Consider the following 18,915-nt stretch of genomic DNA (forward strand, 5'->3'; position numbering starts at 1 on the left):
GGGATCGCACTTCCTAGAAAAACCCTATGACGAAAAGATGGGACAATATATCACAGAGTCATGCAGTCCTCCCTGTGGATTCATTCGGCTGTGGATGGTGGCTGTAATTGAGGACACCATACATTTTTACACTCACATTAATATAGGGACAACGTTGAGATATTTTAAAAATATAGACTATTTGGACTTATTTGAACAAACAGTAAAACTTGGTGCGCACATGTGTAGAAGAAAAATATTATTGAAGTTCACCACGTTTCCAAATTTTCTTATTTTCCATTTCAAAGAGACAAATCATCATGAATTCTTAAAGTGCTAAATAACTTATGCCCCTAGAGGCCATAATCGCCACTGCAGGTGTTGTAGCATGTCGCGTTTTTTCACTCATTAATTGTCAGTGAGAGTAACTGCTACGCTGACAGAAAAGAAAAAGGGAGAGAGGGATATTGTACATCCAGTTACACAATGGAAATCATTTTTTTCACTCAAACATGGCTGTAAATGCTGCTCAAGTGGCGCTAGCCCACAGTTAGCTTTGCCCATTAGCCTGTTAGCCTCTTTTTCATGATTCTATTAGTGCATAGTTCAGGAATGTGATGTCATATCGCTAAGCATCATGGGATTAGCAGCAATTGTAAACTAATGGAGATTTTAAAAGTTATAATACTGGAGTTATTACATTAAAACACTTGGACACCACAGTGTGTTAGATATTTACCAGCAGTAACTCAGCAGCTAATGGAGTTGTTCCACAGCTTTTTTCTCCACTTTTTATACTGTTTTTGTTTAATGTTAGTCGATGGAAATGTATGCTAAGAGCTGCAAAGATGGCTGATCTCCATGGTAACTGTGGAATTTCCCGAACTCGATTGGGGCCTTGAAGCGAAGTGACTACGGAAAGGATTTATTAAGGTAGCTAAACAAGTTACTTAGTGCTTAAGGCTTGTACAGAGTAGGTCTATATGATACTGTACTCCAATCTGAAATGCAGTGTTATTTAGGTGTTAGCTTGTTTTAAATTGGGCAAAAAAAGTTTGTGACTTGATCCAAGCTCCAACAAGTGTATATTGTGACCTTTTGCAAGACATTACCCCCACTGGAACGTGCGTGTGCATATGTTTGATTGGTGGTGTTCAGATGCCCTTGGTGCAGATTGGCTGCTATGCATCCATAATCTGTTTAGTTTGCATTATTGCTCCATGGTTCTGATGTTTAATGTAGGGTGTGTTCGATTTGTTTGTAAATAACTCTCCCACGATATCAGATCAACATATTGAATTAAATTAATTAAAAACAATTACTTAAAGCCACATGGCGCCAAATTTTACCCAATAAATAAAATTGAAATACAAGCATTTATTTAATGACAGATCCCAAAAATCCCTGCACCTGTCTGCCAAGTCTCCAAAGTCCTAATTAACAAAGTGACACATACGTTGACACTTATGCTTGTTTTCTCATGTAGAGCTTAACCTCTTAATATCTCCAGTTCGGCTTGACACAAATCTAAAAACTTCTCAACTGGAGAGCTCATTAAGAACTCATTAGAAAAGACCTACAAAACGGATCCTAACTTTGTTGCGTTGTCGCCGTGTTTTTGTCACATTTTTTAAGCGTTTTTGTCACGTTTATGTCGCTTTTTGGTCGCGTTTTCGTAGTTGTTTTTGTCATGCTATTGTTGCTTTTTCATCATTCTTTTTCGTTGCTTTTTTGTCGTGGTTTCGTCACATTATTGTCACTTTTTTGTTCCTTTTCATCCTCGTTTTCGTTGCTCTATTCACACTGTCTTTTCTCAAGAAGCTTTCAGATTTGGGTGATGCCAAACTGGAGAAAATGTGTTTGGTCCAGGTGGGGGTTAAGACGTTAAGACAACCCGAGTTCAGCTTTGTTGTTGTGTGCTTTGTCCAAGAAGTGAAGTTGGGAAAGTCAATATCCTGCCCAAGGGCCTGATAATATGATAAAAGCAAAACAAAGCAAAACAACCAAAAAACACATTTTAGTGAATATGTCTTCACAACACTGCCCTGAAAACAAAACTTGTTTACACAAATAGACAGGTATGATATAGACTCTTTCAGAAGATTCACTAAGAGATTTTTTGTTTACTAGTGACATCCAAACCCTCTCTTATTTCAAAATAGGTCGGCGGGTGAAGACAGAGAGCTGGTTGATTGCGAATTTTAGCGAGGCGGTGCATTAACCTTTTCTCAGACTGTGAATAATGATGGATATCCACTGACCCCTTTCCACTGGAGTAGCGTATTCAGATGTGGCCCATTCACTTTAGTGTTGTTCGCTTCAGTTACTGTAGCAACCCGATGAGGCGAGAGTGTTTTTTGTATGTTCAAAATGACACGTCCTCCTCTTGCATGCCCACATAAATGTTAGCTAATGATTAATACACTTCCATATTGTAGTGACGTATTGTGCTATAGCAGCTTATGTGGATATGTAACTGGTGACAAATTAATGAAAGCTCTCATGGAAGAGTTTTTGTTGTTGTAATTTGCAGAATGGAGGGAACGCTGTCTATAAAGTTGAGTGGAAAGAAACAGGTGCTGCCGGGAAGTAAGATGTTCACTTATTTGTGGTAATGGGTGTGAGATGCAAAGTAGATAATCACCAAGGTCATTTGACACTTAGACAAAACATTCTACACTGCTTAAGGGAGGCAACTGTTTGCAAAGACGTGTTACAAAATCCAGTCCTTAAAGGTAAGATACACAAGTACCAGTAAATAAAACAACACTTTTGAAGGCCTCACCACACCCTTAGCCTTACAAGAAGTCGAGCTGTTGGGCTTCATTAAGCCAGTAATATGGCCAGGGGCCTGTGCAAACAAAAGAAAATTATGACTTAAAGGGACTATACATAAGTTTAACCACAAATAAATATATACAAATTAAAAAAATGTCTTCCTCATACATGCTTCAGCAATGAGTAGAACGAGCCATGGCCTTGTCACCACGATTGCCTCTATATGTCTCTAATTTCACTTGAAGAGAGAGTGCCTTGGGGCGAACAAGCAAACAGCGTTCACACTCAGGTAGCGTTAGCTATATCTCCTCCATACTGAAGCCGCAGAGCGAGAAGTAACTTTGGAAGGATGGATTTAGCGGAGAAAAAGAAAAGATCGGCTTCAAGCAAAAACGAAAAGTATATTCGAGTGCGACGAAAAGGGCGAGTCGAGTCTGATCCGCGTAGACAAAGGACCAGAGTTATTATCGGAAAATGTTGAGAGAATCCCTGGGTAGGGCAAAAGACTACCGCAGCTGGCGTCATTTTTGCTTAAAAGGTAAGAAATTATTACTAAATACGTGGGGAAAAAGTGTTGTTGATGCTTTCAAAACAGTGGTGTACATGTTTTGTACAAACTTCACTGAAACAAAAAATAATCATATTTTGAAGTTACCCAACTAGTTGATCTAATAGTTTTATACCTACAGACAAGTTGTGTAGTTATTAGTAGCAGACTAGTAGTGTCAGTAATAACAGTAATTGTGCTGTACCTACAAAACATTTGAGTAGTAAGAGTGGTAATGGTGCTGTATTTTCACTGGCAAACATAATGTGGCTAATGTTAGATCTTGGACGCAAATAAAGAGTGACTATTCACGGATTTATAAGAAGTGAAGCGACTACTAAAAGTAAACACTGGACATGTGCCATTTACAAGCATAGTTTACAGCTAGCTACACTAACTTTATTGGGCCCAGACGATTTTGGCTTTTCCTATAGTAGCATTTCTACCTGTGTAATTCTTTTATTATTACAATAGAGGCCTATGTTTAAGCATACAAAGTATACAAGTATTTTTTTTCCCTCCTTCAAACTCATTAATTCGTTTATCTGTATTATTTGGCTTCTTCACTCGATTCACTTTGCTATGCATTTGTAGTAGTAGTATTTGTATCAAGTATCACATCTTGGAAGATATACGCTCACATTGATTTGGTCTAAATATCTTTCAAAACAGTGACGTTACAGTTGAAGCCATGCCTGCAAATCTGTAAATTGACCAGGACGGGGCCGTTCTGGTGCTTGTAGCCTGCCGCCTCATGTACAAGCTTATCATTGAGGCTGCAGTTACGCGTTTGGCCTGAGGGGGCAATTGTGAGAACAAAACTGACAAACTCCACATAGTCCCTTTAAGCAATGCCCCCCTGTAGTCAATGACAAGCTAACCCACCTGGGAAAATAAATAGCAAGTAATAGTCATAGGAATATAGGTTTGCAAACTCTTTCGCAAGCAGAAGGAATTAAGCATACGTACATGTTCTGATGAGTTAAATGTACTGAAGTTTATGTGTTTTATGTTTTGTTTTGCAATATCAATTATCATTAGCTTGAATGCCAAAATCAAAATATTTAAGACCAAAGAAAATTCCTAATCATCCTGACAATAGAGAATATATAAAAACGTACTTTAGTGAATCATACACTAGACTAGGCTATAAGGTCTCACATAATAAAGCCTTTAGTCTTTTCGCTGTCCATCACTGCACATGTGACCTACCGCTTCAAAGTACAGCATTTCACGGACAAGTGGTTTTCATCCCAATTCACAAAACCATCCAGGCAGAACCACAATGACCGATAGCACAACGCAGGATTAGGAGGATTGTTCTCGACGAGATAAATGCAGAATAAAGAGGCCAAAAACTCATAGCAAAACCGCTTCCAACAGCCAAACGGTGCATATTTAAAGCAATCGCATATAGTATTACAGTGACAAGTAAATAGGGACTTCATTCTAGCAGGCGTAAATATATACATTTGGTTTGGGTGAACAAATTAGCATTAATGTGTCATTTACTACGGGGAGAGAAGACATTTTATAACCTGTGTCTGATTCTCTCTTGTAGCCATCGATCAATGTCTCGGCTGCAGCTTCGTATCGGTCTGACATCTGAGGGCTGAGGCTGCTCATGTGCAAACTGGATATGAAGTGTGGGGAGGAGGGGGGCAGGAAATGATTTCTTTACATATTATATTTTAGAGAAGAGAACATATTTGCATGTCAGTGTCAATCATGTTGATTAATGCAGTTTATGATATTTCAAATCGCCTATATTGTGTCTTAGGGCTCGCCAACCAGTAACTCAGGAGCTGCCAGTATCTCCAGCTCTGTCCAAGGAGTTCATCAAAGGCGTCCGACATTTCAATATGCTTATAGGCGTCTTTTCATTCTGTTCTGCGCACGTTGGACACAATCAAACTCAGAAACTCAAGTCATTTTCTTTCTTAGTGTTGAAATGTGTCCAAACTGTCCTGAGTGCACTCCGCCTAAGCCCATGGTTGCACAAGTATCCCTATGGAGCTTTAAGCACAAGAAGTTCTCCAGGGGCTGCTAAAGCTCAAAGACACCCACTAACAATGAGGCTGCTAGTTTGATTCCAGCTATTGAATGCTACCCTTGGTCAAGGCACTCGGTCCATTTCTGTGTCACTGTGTTTAAGTGTTTGGTTGAAGGGACTTTCCACTGTTGAGTATGGGTGCGCAGTGTGTAAATAATGCACTAAATTGGAAAGCAACTTCGAGTGTTTAATATGCTTTAATGCGATGCCTGGTGCACTATCATTATTCTGGTTTATTCATCCATTTTCTTTTCGTCAGGCATGACTGTTGCCTTTTCCATCGGGGAGCAAGTGAGAGAGACTCGCAACAACAAAGGGGCTGTGCGCACCCAAATACTCCAAGAAAGATAGTATAGGCTGGGAATGTGAAAGAATCTCCCATTAAAGCATTTAAAACAATGGATAAGTGCCAGTGAACTCTTTGTGTCAAATCGAGTAAACACTTTGTGAGCTGTCTTGAGAAACCTGATGTTTAAGTTTATATGTCGCCTGAATGATTCCAAGAATGTTGTGATTGTTTTGTTGTCGTTACATTGTACCTCGCAGCTGTAAACATTGGTGGTACTGCCTCTTGAAAGTTTAGAGGTGTTTATTGTGTGTTTTTTTTCTATTCTATCTATCTATCTATCTATCTATCTATCTATCTATCTATCTATCTATCTATCTATCTATCTATCTATCTATCTATCTATCTATCTATCTATCTATCTATCTATCTATCTATCTATCTCTATCTATCTATCTATCTATCTATCTATCTATCTATCTATCTATAACAATGAATAGGAATTGTTGCATCATTTGATATTGTGGGATCTAAATATTCATGGCGTCCCACATGCGTCTTACACACTAGTCATCACGAGACGCTGCCCTTCTGATTAATGAAGTCAGGGGGCCACAGAGCACAGAAATCTTCTCCCTTCTCCAGGATGGACAAAGTGAAAAAAAAAAAAAAAACAGTGCAATCACACCACTTCACCTGCGCTCCAGCTGCTCTTTCAACTGGGGCCGTTCAGAAAAAACCCTTACAGTATGTTGGACTAAATCACATCACACACACACACACAGTCAAGAACCGAATCACATAAAGCTATTACACATTAATTACTTGGGGATAACATTTGGTATTGAAATTCTATTTCAGACAACCCTATTCGGGCTGTTCCCCAGCATTGTCACGTGATGTTATAACATTTAGGGCAAGTTAAGAATGTGTGGTGTCGTCACTTAGTACTAGATGTCTTTGAGGCACCCTCTTTTTCTGTCACTGCTCCACTCCCCCACACACTGATGACGGTCTTATCACGTGTGAACGATAAGGCCGCTTAATGTTACATCAGCCGTACTACTGCCACCAAATACAGAGTAAAATGTGATTGAGCGCAATTTAAATAATTGAGAACAAAAGAAACTTCAAATATTGACTGCATAATAGTGCAAGAGGTAAGCTTTTATAATATATTGTTTCTTTCTTTTTCATCGTTGTATAGCCTAATTCTGCCCCATTTTGCTTGCATAACCTATTTGTTGATAAGATGAATACCATGTTACATCAGATGCTATTTTAAACCTCTTATCATTGGGTAAATGCAGGTGCATTCGACCCCTATATTTTCTGTAGCATGATGCAAAAACGTATGACTACACAGAGAAGCAGGTCATCCTGTTTGTGTGCCAATATCCTGGCTACCACAGTTCACCGAGTATCACTCCCACTTTCACCCTGTAGCTGCTGTCCTGTCCAATAAAATCTAGTGGCTTAAAAAAACAACAACATTCATTTGTAAGTCTTATAGCATCAGTTTCCTATGGCTCAAAATAATTTTACAAAATCTGAAATCGTCTGTGGTCTATAGCGCTCAAAAACACATACATTTTTTAACTCTGAGGTTACTTATGTAAAATATGGATAATTTTACAATCTCATTATCCATTTTTCTTCCCAGCGACTCACAGGTGAAAGTGGTAGCATAGAAGAAGCAGTTAGTGAGCAGACATAGACATCATTAGGAAGCAAACTAGGTAACAGGGGATCACGAGCAGGGCAGGGCAGGTCAGCATTCTGAAGCTGTTCAACCTCCAAGACACCGCAGTGAAAAATATCTGGACTCGTCCCTGTGAGTAAAGTGAATATGAAGGGCTTTAACAAGGTTTCCACTGTGGTGTTAAAATCACTGGGTGAGAACGTCTTCAAAATGCATGTCAGTTCAATGCTATAAACGCATTGTACTCAGGGCTACTGCAGGTTGAATGTTACTTTCATAGTCCCTATGTCCCTCTGCTGTCCCTTACCAAAGCTATGATGAATGGCCCAACTTGTGTCAATTGTGGAGGGGGTTGGGAAGATGAGAAACATAAGCCAGAGCAGAGTAAATGTTATATTGCACCGGGTGACCCCCCTTTCATTACATCCACTTTGAGATATACACACAACCTGTCATTTTTGTTAAGGTACTCAATTGACTAGGCCTACTGGCAGATTTTTTCAACACCAGGGAGAAAGACAGAATTTCTTACCCACTCTGAATACCATTAGTCCAGGCACATGGCAGCACATCTATCTGACTGTCAGAGAGTGAGGCAGACGATGATTCCCACTTGAACATGATGGAGCAGGGACCACCGACCAGTTGCTCAGGAGTTAGTAGCTCTCCTTCCCTTTCCAAGGCTTTCAACAGATTTGCTTTATTTTTGTCCTGAACATACTCACAATCTGCAAAAGAAGATTGCAGTTGAAAGAAGCTACCTATAGCTAAGTGATGAAAGACAATGCAAAAATTGCCACTATTTTAGAAACGTTGCCTACACAATGTTGCATCATTGGCTTGTGAAGGAGCACTTAACCTAATTGGTAAATTGGCTCATAAATATAAAATATTATTTTAGACTACAAGAGGTTGAGGGTGTAGATATATGAATAGCCTACTAAAGCTCAGGCCAAGGGCGTTGAAGCGATTAGGCAAATGGCGCCATCTTGTGGCTTTTAAAACAATTACAAGACTCGGAACCGTTGCACTCGCTCTTGTTTGTTGTCGGAATCTGTCTACGACAGCACCATCTAAACTTGTGGAGGGGTTATAAAGGGAAGGAGAATGTTTGTTCTAAAGCCACAAAAGTTGTAACAAAGCTAGACGAGCAAAAGTTAAGTTTACTGCGAGTGTCTTTACTACACGTTTATTAACGAGCAGACGGACTGATCACGTTAGCAACAACGAAGTGAGTCTGAGCCTTTCCCCAGTAAACACAGTCCCCTCGATGGTAACAGTTAATGAAATGTGATGTGTGTTTTGTTTATGTTCGTCAAGCAAAACATGAAGAACAGATTAGGTTTGTCTTTACAATGTTGCCCTGTAAACATGTATGTGTGTGTATCTGTTTCAGGTGAATCATCATGAACAAAGACACTAGATTGAAGGCGTCAGTGAACCAGAGACTGACAGAAATGGGTGAGCGAGAGAGGTGAGTCTGGTCAAAGACTGCTGTCATTTACATCATTATTTCAGTTTTGTTGTCTCCTTAAAGCTTGGGTACCTGATTTTTCCGGCACAAACTGTGACAGTTTTTTATTTGGCCTAAACTCGTTTCTAGCTCTCACATTCCCTCATGGGAATTGTTCAAGCAAACGGTTTGCATGCACGTTTCAAGCCTGTGTACAGCTTTGACCAGTTGCAAAGTGAAGAAGTAAGTTAAACTCTTTTCAGATTTTACTTCTATCGCTCAATAGGGAGGATAACTGTAATTGTTAATTTCACCGGGTGTTTTGGTGACTGGTTGGCAAACAAATAAAATCACAGAATAGCGAGGATCTTTTCACAGAAGCAATGCTCTGTTTGTGAACGATGTTTTGACCCACCATAGAACTATTATTTTCTATTTAATACATTTGCGTTGCCTCGGACGTGACAACACAGCGAACCCTCCAGTAAAAAAATAGATGAAGACCGTGCAACAAGGTCTGTTTTTTGCTGTGTTTACAACATACACTGTGGTGATAAAACAAAAAGCAAATTTACTTTACAGTAACTAAAAGTCAGGTACCCCAGCATTGAGTTTAAACGTTGTTTTAACCTCCTTATCCCTAAATAAGTATATTTGACCTCCTTTAGAAATTAGTATATTAAATTGGGCGTGATCACAGCTACAAAACTAAGATAAAGTAATAGTTAAAAGTAAAAATAGTCCATAGCCCTAAAATCAAATTCTTTGATGAAGACAAATGAAATAATTATATTCTTGTTGAAAGACTGAAGGAGCTGTTGAGGGCCAAACTCACAGAGTGTGGATGGAAAGACCAGATGAAGGCCCACTGCAAAGGTAAGAAGCTGTTTTGCTCTGGACTAGATTGTGTTTGATATATTTAATGAATGAATGAAAAACGAAAAACTTACTTTGTAAAAGCACTGAAAATGGTAGCCTAATTGAAGTAATACTACTCGGTAAGCTGTTAACAGGCAGCAGCTAAAGTCCCCGTATGATAGGCTTTATCATATAATTACCCAACGTTTTTTTTGTTTTCTATTCTTTGGAGCAATGAATGTCTAATTGTATTTTACTTTGCAGATGTAATCAAAGAGAAGGGTCTAGAGCATTTGACTGTGGAGGACTTAGTGGCAGAGATTACTCCCAAAGGAAGAGGTATTTCTTTATTTTATTTTTCAATACTTGTCTGTATGAAATCGAGACTGTGGATGCTTACTGCGCAATCTCCTCTTTTGCAGCAACGGTGCCTGACAGTGTCAAGAAAGAGCTTCTCCACAGAATAAGAACCTTCCTGGCTCAGCATGCCTCATGAGCTACTTGTTTTTTTATTGATTGTGATTGTTTGGTTTTTACTTATTGCACCATAATATTTTGTAAAAAGAAAGAAAGAATGAATGGAAAAAAAAAATCATGTGTCAAACAGTTTTTAAATACTAAATCGATAGAACACTAAAAATGTTTTTAGGGGGAAAACTATGCATCTAATTATCAGGTTATTTGTTAGCATTGCAGTTGCCTTCATAAACTCATCCCTATGAAGAATCGGGATGTTAAAAAGCGTTTGGACCTCAACTAACGACTTTCCTTTTCTGTTTTCAATGAATCTACAAAAATACACAAGTGCTGTGCAAATTTTATAAAAAATAAATCTTGATCTTTATACCAATGGTGCCTATTTCCTATCTGTGTTAATACCCGTTTCAATGGTTCTCTAACTTTTTACACCAATCTCAAAAAATATTTGACCTTTCAAGGACTACCGGGCCAAGATCAAATCAGGACTAAACCTGGGTCTCAAAAGGGACTTAAATGTCACCTTTCGGTCCAAAGCAAGGTGACCATATTGGCTAACATCCGGGGTCTGTTGTTATTGTTAGTGGCAGATCAGCACACTATAATGGAAATGCGTGAAACATGACATGACATGTAAAATAAAAACTTCAGTTGAAATACTGTGCCATACTCCATTCTTTTTTGGTGATAGGTGTGCACCTGTTTCAAGTGGTGAAAGTTGGGCAAGTGAATTATTGAAGGTGAGGACCTGGACATGTTGCAGCGCGGTGTAAATCTCGATACGTTTACAACAGTCGTTGTGACGTTTCAAATTTATTAAGACATTGCTTAGGCTTTTGTGTGTCATATATCTTTGTCAATCTTTCTTTTTTTTTAGATATAAAGAAAAGGGTTGGAGCATTGCATAAGCAGACTCTGAGGTCAAAAAGTCTTTTATAAAGCAAAAAAAAAAGGAGCCCATGGGGTTGTGTGCTGCTACAAATTCCCAAACCCCGGTGTGCAGTTGGCCCTTTTTACTGTCAACATGTGTGGATGCCATGCTCGATAAATTTCTCTTTGAATTCCTCTAACAGAATTTATGAGACGTGCAACATAGGCCTGCAACTGTTTTGATGACTACAGAAAGTGCAACAGTGCTCAGAACCATCTTTTGTATGTTCTTAAATAAAAATGGACAGTGATATTCAGGAGAATGTTTAAATTACATTATTTGGTCTGGTCTGCTCACACTGACTGATACTTTTGCTGACGACCACATTTCATGGTTATTTCTGACATCATACTCCTATACATTACCGGTTTTCACTTTCGCTCTCAGTAGCACAGTACAATTAATATATATAAGGAAATACATCATCCTCTTTTTCAGAGTGACAGCCAGAATTTGTTCAGCCAAAGTTAACAGCACAATCTTAGGTTAATGATCAGCAATGCGTATAAAGTTTCATGGAGCATGACTTCACACAATACTTGAAGCCACTTTTTGATTGCTGCTTTTGTTGTTGTATTCACTCTAAATGAAGCATTTGTACCATTGTCCCATGGTGAATGTTGAAAGAAAGTGCTTGAAATCATTGTGTTTGAGCACCAAACTTTGGACAGGATAAACTACCATCATAAAGTGTGTAATAACACAGCTGTGTACTATATAAAACATGTAAGATTTTCCATTCAGTAAAATGGCATTGCATCATTGTGCCATTGATGAGAACTAATTGGTGATTTGTAAAATAAATGTTTTGTGGCCCTACCTACAGCAGAGTGCACAGATGGAGAGTCTTTATGTTTCCCTGTCAGTGCACAATCTGTACATTGTGTTTACCTTGTTCCTGATGCAAAGGCCACTTACAATGTTTAACCCTTCATTAGCTGATCCAGTCTTTGAAGTGTGTACATAGTCTGCTGCCTGACACTACCTTTTCTCTTTCTGCTCTCTTACGCTTGGTGCTCCAAGCTGCAGCAGTATATAATACTGTAGTGCAACTGGATAGACCATGTTTCCAAAGTAAGGGGCTCTTTTAGGCCTGTGATAGAAAACACAAGTGGGGAAGAGGGGAGATCCTCTGAGAGGCCCCAGCCCTGCTTTAGACAACGCTGCAGGGGATTAGAGCACACCCTGGCAGCAGAATGGTTTCACTTAAGAATTTCAGTAATCACTTTTAGGAGTGTAATATATAGCTGACCTTCGGCAGCGCCACACGACCCCCCGCTCCCCCAGCTATTTGATCAAAGGAAGCGGCAGTGGCTGTGCAAACAGGCACTATCAGTGGACTCCAATAGATTTAGTGCCTGCTTCTTCTCTCTTGTCTCCCCAGAGTTCTGTGCTGATGCACACACAAACACAGTTTCATCTACAAACCCAATTTTTGTTCCTACCTTTGCTAATTTACTGATCACGACAAACTTAAAGAGGAAAGATTGGGGGACCAAAAGCCGAGGTCGCCTAGGGGCCCTTCACCACTGCCTGCTGACTAGACCAACCTTAGGCGTTTTCATCATGGGAAAAGCACAGTAGGTGCTCTCCTCTCAACTGGAGCAGCCCGGCCACAGTGGCCTATGATCTACAACAATAACAACCTCCAGTGCGAGACAGAAGACTGACCCAGTAGGGTCACCATACTGCTCACGCTCTCAGGATGATTCCACAGAGAGAGGATGTCTGTTACATGGCAACTACCAATAATCTGGGATATGCTGGTATGAGTCCTAAAAGTGTTAAGTCACTGAAATGAAACATAGCTGTCACTCACTGAACAGAATCTATCAGACCAACTAGGTCGGTCAGACTGTGGTTCCACCTTCCAAGTATTACCAGGCTTAGATCAAATCAGGACTAATCCAAGTCTGAATAGGGTCTAAGGCATAAAGTATGCCGTTTTAAGTAAACCATGCCTAAACCAGAATAACAGATAATTAACAATGCATTACTAAAGCATAAATGAAAACAACTCTAGTTAAAACAAGTAAAGCCCACATTTACAGATGACCTGATGGAGCCCAAATACCACGGTTTGAGAACCACTTGTATCAGGAAGTTCATCCGACTTAAATCCAAGGTAGAATTTGTTAGACTTTAAGCGGAGAACAAAACAAAAGAAAAAACAACATTATTATGAACCGTACAGTACATGCTTAGACTTGTCCAATATCACATGCATATTTCAGCCACTGGAGGGCGTCAAAGAACAATTGATGAGAAGGCCCAGATGCACATCAGCAGAAAGGCCATTGTAACCACAGACTAATGAATCAGTCCTAATAAATGAATATTATCTTCATATTTAATAAAGCATTGCCGTTCCCAGGGTCATCGGAGGAGCACAATTTTGGCTGGCATAGCAGGAAGTGTTTATGTAACCCAGTTGATGACAATGTGCACCATGTTGTTAAATGACCGCAGGAAGTCCTGAGCTTTTATGAGCTTCTTAGACAGGCTTGAAGGGAAAGAAGAAAAATGTTTCCTGATTCGAGCACGTGAGAGCGGCGCACCACATGTTCGGTTTGTCCCAGAAACAACAGGGCGAGACCCAAACAGGACCTATGAGAAAGTAGGGTCCTAAAAAGCAGACTTCACCCTCCCTTTCATCTCAGCGGGTCACTGCAGGTCAGCCTGTGTTGTAGATTTATTTTGGCTATACGTTACAGCAGAAATGGGTGGTCACTTAATTTAGGAATAGTTCCACTCTCCTCTGGACTAAGGTCATTATGCAAGCTTTCAGTTTTCATAAAAAGCACTGCTGCAGGTGAATTCATGCATTCTGAAGAATCCCAAATGAGCAGATCCAAGTTATTTGTATTGATGCCTTTGTTCCTTGTTCCTGTAATGTGTCTCGTGATTTTAACACAAAGTTCAGCTGATTCAGTTACAGTAAGAAATAATAATTTCTCGCTCGTGTTGGCCAGCACTGTTATAACTCTGATGGTGCCGTAGTCGGATCCATTAACATATGGTCAACACTTGCTTCCAAAGAAGAGGAACTCTACTGACCCTCATGATTATTGCCTTACTAAATATGCAGGAGATTGGGTGGCGCGTTGGGTGGCTGAGCAAATGACTAAAGGTTTAAATATGATGAACAACATGTCTGTTCCAATTAGTGTCTACCTCATTATATGTTATTAAACTAACAGGTGTAATTATCATATACATTTGAACTGGCCTAGACACTGTGATATAGAGCGGATGGTGTGCCACTGGGTGTGTAGATCAGCTGAGCCTCATGTGGCTGGCCTGCCCTTGCTCTCTATGACCCAGCCAGGCTCAGCCACCAGCTGCCTAGCACCCACTACACATTCCTGCTTTATTCCCATGCTCGCAGTGCCTCTCCACTGCAGCGGTCAGGACCAAATTTATACCAGCTGCCACATCATTAAGTGAATGGAATCTGTGCACACTTTATTATAAAGCTTAAAGGTCGGAGATGTTACTCATAACTTGTGTGGTGAAGTGTGCAAGGTTCTACACAACAAAACAACTTACTCAATCACGGTCCATGAATAGTTGCATGCAGGTGCATGCAGAGTTTCATAAACAAACATGGATGCAAGAGAACAAAGAGCAATAACAGAATGCTGGTTTGCAAAGAAATCAGTTAAGTAAATCTAATGAAAGACCATGATCTTGCAGATGATACATCAACAGAGAGTATTTTTTATTTTTTTCAACAATACACAAAACATATCGCTGGTTGGACATTTGTGCAAGACAATACGTAATCTCAAACCTGCCCTGACCCAGTTATTGTAACGGATGACTTAACAATGCTTGGTTATTCACTCGTGTTTGCATTAGAAGTTAAACTCCTGCTGTAACACACTTCTGGCTCACAACGTGCTATATAAATCAAATTTATTATTTTACCATCATCATGGACACTTGAGCTCACCCTTAGGACCCATCCTCTGGAGATGCATGCTCTGATATTTTCAAACCAAGACATAGCACACCAAAGAGTCCACTACTAACTATCAGAGACCACGCAGCCAGACGCACACACCCTTCCCTCCAGACCGCAGCAACTACACTCAGAGCACAGCTGTCAAAACGTAGCTTCATCCAACTCCGCAATAGTGAGATGGCAGGGAGCAGGAGGACAAGGAGAGGAAATGTTGTCAATGTCGTGAGCTGCAACTCTGGACGATAGATTTGCGGTTAACACAATCAGGGTGGAACGCTATAATATGTCAAAGCGTCACCTTCCTCCTCCCTGCTCTTTGCACTACTACCTCTCTCATGTCATGGTGATGTGCAAGACTGTTGTCCCCATCAGCCCTCCAAACAGAAAAAAAAAACTATGGCTTCCCATATGAGTGCAAGCGGAGCAATAGCACGCAAATCCTCCAAATCAGGGCGTCTCAAATTAATAGGGGTATTACAGGACGGAGCCCACCCAGGTCTGCATGAGGGGTCAGGAGAGAGCCAATCCAGGCCTCATTTGCATGTCAAAATATACTCCAACATTCAGATGTCATGCAAGTTGAAGGAAAACAGTTGAAAGTGGTTGAGAGTTGAGAAGATGCTTTATGTTTAGGTGGTGTCTGAGCGGACATGGGTGAGAGAACCTTTTGGCAGACACAAGACAAAGAAACTCGACGGCAAATGTAATGTAAGGACACATGGTGTGATGCAGGGTTAGCCCATTGTGGGAGCAAATGTGGAATCAGGAAACAAAACACTATAGGGGTCATTTACTAAGCGTTTGCTCAGGTGCAAAACCAGTAGCACATGCAAAAGTGAAGCAGCAGCACAGTCATTTATGTAATTAATGCATGTTAATTTTCATCTTGCACTCGCAAATTAGCACCTTTCTTGATAAATGCTTCCCTATGTGCATTTGGAGAGCACAGACCTCAGACAAGGAGTTGGTTTTCTTTGGCCATTCAAGGTAAAAGTGTCCTGATTGAACACCTAGTTTTGCAAGAATAATCATTAAAGTCACTCTGGCGTCGGCTGCCTGTTTGCCCATTGTTACCTTTCAGCTTTTCTATTTATCCATGCTTTGAAACGGTACCAAGAACGCAGGCTGTGATCGCAACATTTTGTATTATATTATCGACGAAAGGCAACAGTGGCTCAGGTGGTAGAGCTGGTCATCTTACAACTGGGAGGTTGGCGGTCGAATCCTGGTGGCACTCCACCCACCTTGCCTCTGTCAAAGTGGTGTGTGATGAATGATTGGTGTTGGTTGGAGGTTTGAAGATAATCTCACTGATCGAGAGGGTTTTTAGATTCATATCAAAAAATAAATTCTTTTGTAGATTTGGGGGCAGTTATTATGATAACAGAACCTTTTAATCAGTATCCCTGTGATCAGCTGTTTTCTTGGTCTTTGGCTTTGTTTATTTTTAGTTAGTAGTCTTAGTTAGTATTTCCTCACAACATGACAATCCCTCTGCAGCATCCAGATTTGGATCATTTTAAGATCTATTTGACTTGGCAGACTTTACATTTTCCCACCTTGCACACTGCAGTGCACCTTGCAGCAAAAAGCAGACCACCGAGTATGACTTGTTTGATCAGTGATAGCCCAAAGATGACACTGTTTAGCACTGATAACATTTGAGCCTCATGTGAAATCCCTAAACAATCACTTGGCCACATCGTGAGGCTGACATTCCTGGGAAGTGGAGGTACCGCAGATTTACGGCCAGGATGTGACTGCAGTGAGAGTGTGAACGCTGCGGGTCAGAGAAGGTGCTGGAGTGGCAGGTCGGGGAGATAGCAGTCTGGGATCTATTCAGGAAACTCCCATAGGGGCTGTTGGCTGGAAGGAGGTGGTAAATCTTACTCTGAAGCATTTTGTTTTGCTGATATTGCGTAACGTTTTGAAATGTCAGCAAATTTAACCTTCCATATTAATGACTGCCTATTTTGCAGGGTATCATAATGTCTTTAACCATTTAGAACTGGTTGCTCTTTTGTTTTGAGACGTATAAATCATGATGAGCATGACATAGTCTAAACTTTGCTAAAGATGGGGCAGATGGGGCATGAAGAAGCGTCTGGGATGGCAAAGCGTCCTCAATATAAAAAATCCGGACTTGGAAAACTTTATACTATGATTATGTGTATTGGATTTTACCACCTTATATTAATATCTATTAGAGTCCTATCAAAACCCTATGAGCACAGTATATTTTATTATTCCTGCAGATAAATGTGTCTCCTGTATATCACCCATCCGTCAATGCTGCAGGGGCAACTTGTCTGCAGATGTGGGCGACCGCAATGCTGCACCTGCGCACCTTGCACAAGCGCAATAAAACACCTTTTCCCAAGCTGTTCCCATGTCCCCAGACGCTCAATGAGATGCCAAGCAAATGATGTGGTTTCTCAATTTTTCGATTAGGACTGAAATCTGCCCATTCCCTCCGCAACGGTTAGTGGCTGTGGTGCACGTAGAAATCCACTGAGACTATAGAAACATACACAGTGGTTTAGTGTTAGTCCCAGGCCAAATGACTGCTCCAAGTAGAAATAAACTGACTCGCCATTCCAGTTTTCCATTTTCAAGTCTTATGCGTATTTACTGATGGTGGTTTTTACACATGTGCTCCACGTGACTGAACCGCCAACCAGAGAGTCCGAAAAATCCAGCCATAATAGTACCCCACATGAGGCCCATAGTTATTGGACAGCAATCAGTAAGTAAGTCAGTAAGCATACCACCAGTAAGTATGATCTTCTTCACAACATTATTGCTACTTTGTTTCAGAAATGATCGGTCTGGTTGTGTGCAGAGATTTGCATACTCTATCTTAAAGCTCTACTGCCAGTTCTACCACAGGCAGAATTTAAGTTTTGCTACTCTCAAACCCTTGATGGAAAAAACAAAAATCAACTTTATATACAAATCTATATCAGAATCCATGTGTAGAGTAGGGGTCAGCAGAGGGAGGGAAAGGGAGAGTCTTTCAGTCAGATGGACCTGGCACAGATCAAAACTTCCGTCTTCTTTGGCAGAACTGCAGAGGTAGAACATGGTCAACCTAAGACTAAGAGTTCTGCAAGTTGTACAGTGTTTTTCGAACGTTTTCCGACTGATCATTGTCAGGAACGATGTGTAATCACCTGTGTTTTACCTGAGGGAGCGGTGAAAGCCTGCTGAGCCACCTGAATGAGTCTCAATTAAGAGAACAATGTGTTCAGTCACAGCGTTAAGCGGCCAGGCTGAATAAATGCAGAAGGGCCTGGAGGAGTGTGGCTAAAGATCTGTAGGTCCTGCTGCTGTCACCCGCCCACCCCCCACGGCTACCCACAGGACGACCAACTGGAAACCACTTCATTAACATGAGCGATGAGGGATCAACTAAGGCCGAGACAAAGCCTCAAAAGGGCTGCATCTCCTCTGCTAAATAAGGTGACATTAGCACAGTCTGCTACAGTAAATATTTAACAGGTTTTGTTTGCGGTAAATATACTAAGTTTGCTTTTACAGCTAATCTCTCATTGTGTATGTTTGTGGCTTCAGTATCCAGTTTGTTGTCATGTGCCAATTAAAGACCAATTACAATGTTTTGTTAAGACCATACTTGACACTAACATTGAATGAATCACTGTATTGTGTGAGCTAATTCTAATTTGACGGCATTGGTTCTGCACCTCTTCTTGAAAAGTTAAACCGCCGTTCACATGTACAAGTTTTAGGACCATATGACTTAAACATTCCTCCGCTCTTTCCCTGATGCACATTTTTTATGTGCCAAATGCAAAGTGAAAAAGAACATAAACAGAGATTTTATACATTTGCCCACACAACTGAAGAGGACCTAATTGGGTTGA

The 18,915-nt window shown here is 40.5% G+C and overlaps 1 protein-coding gene across 2 annotated transcripts in view; it reads left to right on the forward strand.

Annotated features, from left to right (window-relative positions):
• The first annotated feature begins 8,447 nt into the window (after positions 1–8,447).
• Positions 8,448–18,915, forward strand: part of eny2 (ENY2 transcription and export complex 2 subunit) — a 75,307-nt gene continuing 64,839 nt past the window's right edge. The window contains exons 1-5 of one of the 2 annotated variants that reach the window (XM_079561143.1): positions 8,448–8,576; positions 8,742–8,819; positions 9,604–9,674; positions 9,921–9,995; positions 10,079–10,185. In XM_079561143.1, the coding sequence (XP_079417269.1) occupies positions 8,752–8,819; positions 9,604–9,674; positions 9,921–9,995; positions 10,079–10,152 (288 nt within the window). In that variant the 5' untranslated portion in view covers positions 8,448–8,576; positions 8,742–8,751 and the 3' untranslated portion in view covers positions 10,153–10,185. Of the gene's footprint in view, positions 8,577–8,741; positions 8,820–9,603; positions 9,675–9,920; positions 9,996–10,078; positions 10,472–18,915 lie in introns of those variants that run through there. The other variant, XM_079561142.1, reaches the window with a different exon arrangement.

Source organism: Gobius niger (assembly GCF_951799975.1).
Source record: "Gobius niger genome assembly, chromosome: 8".
Classification (NCBI taxonomy): domain Eukaryota; kingdom Metazoa; phylum Chordata; class Actinopteri; order Gobiiformes; family Gobiidae; genus Gobius; species Gobius niger.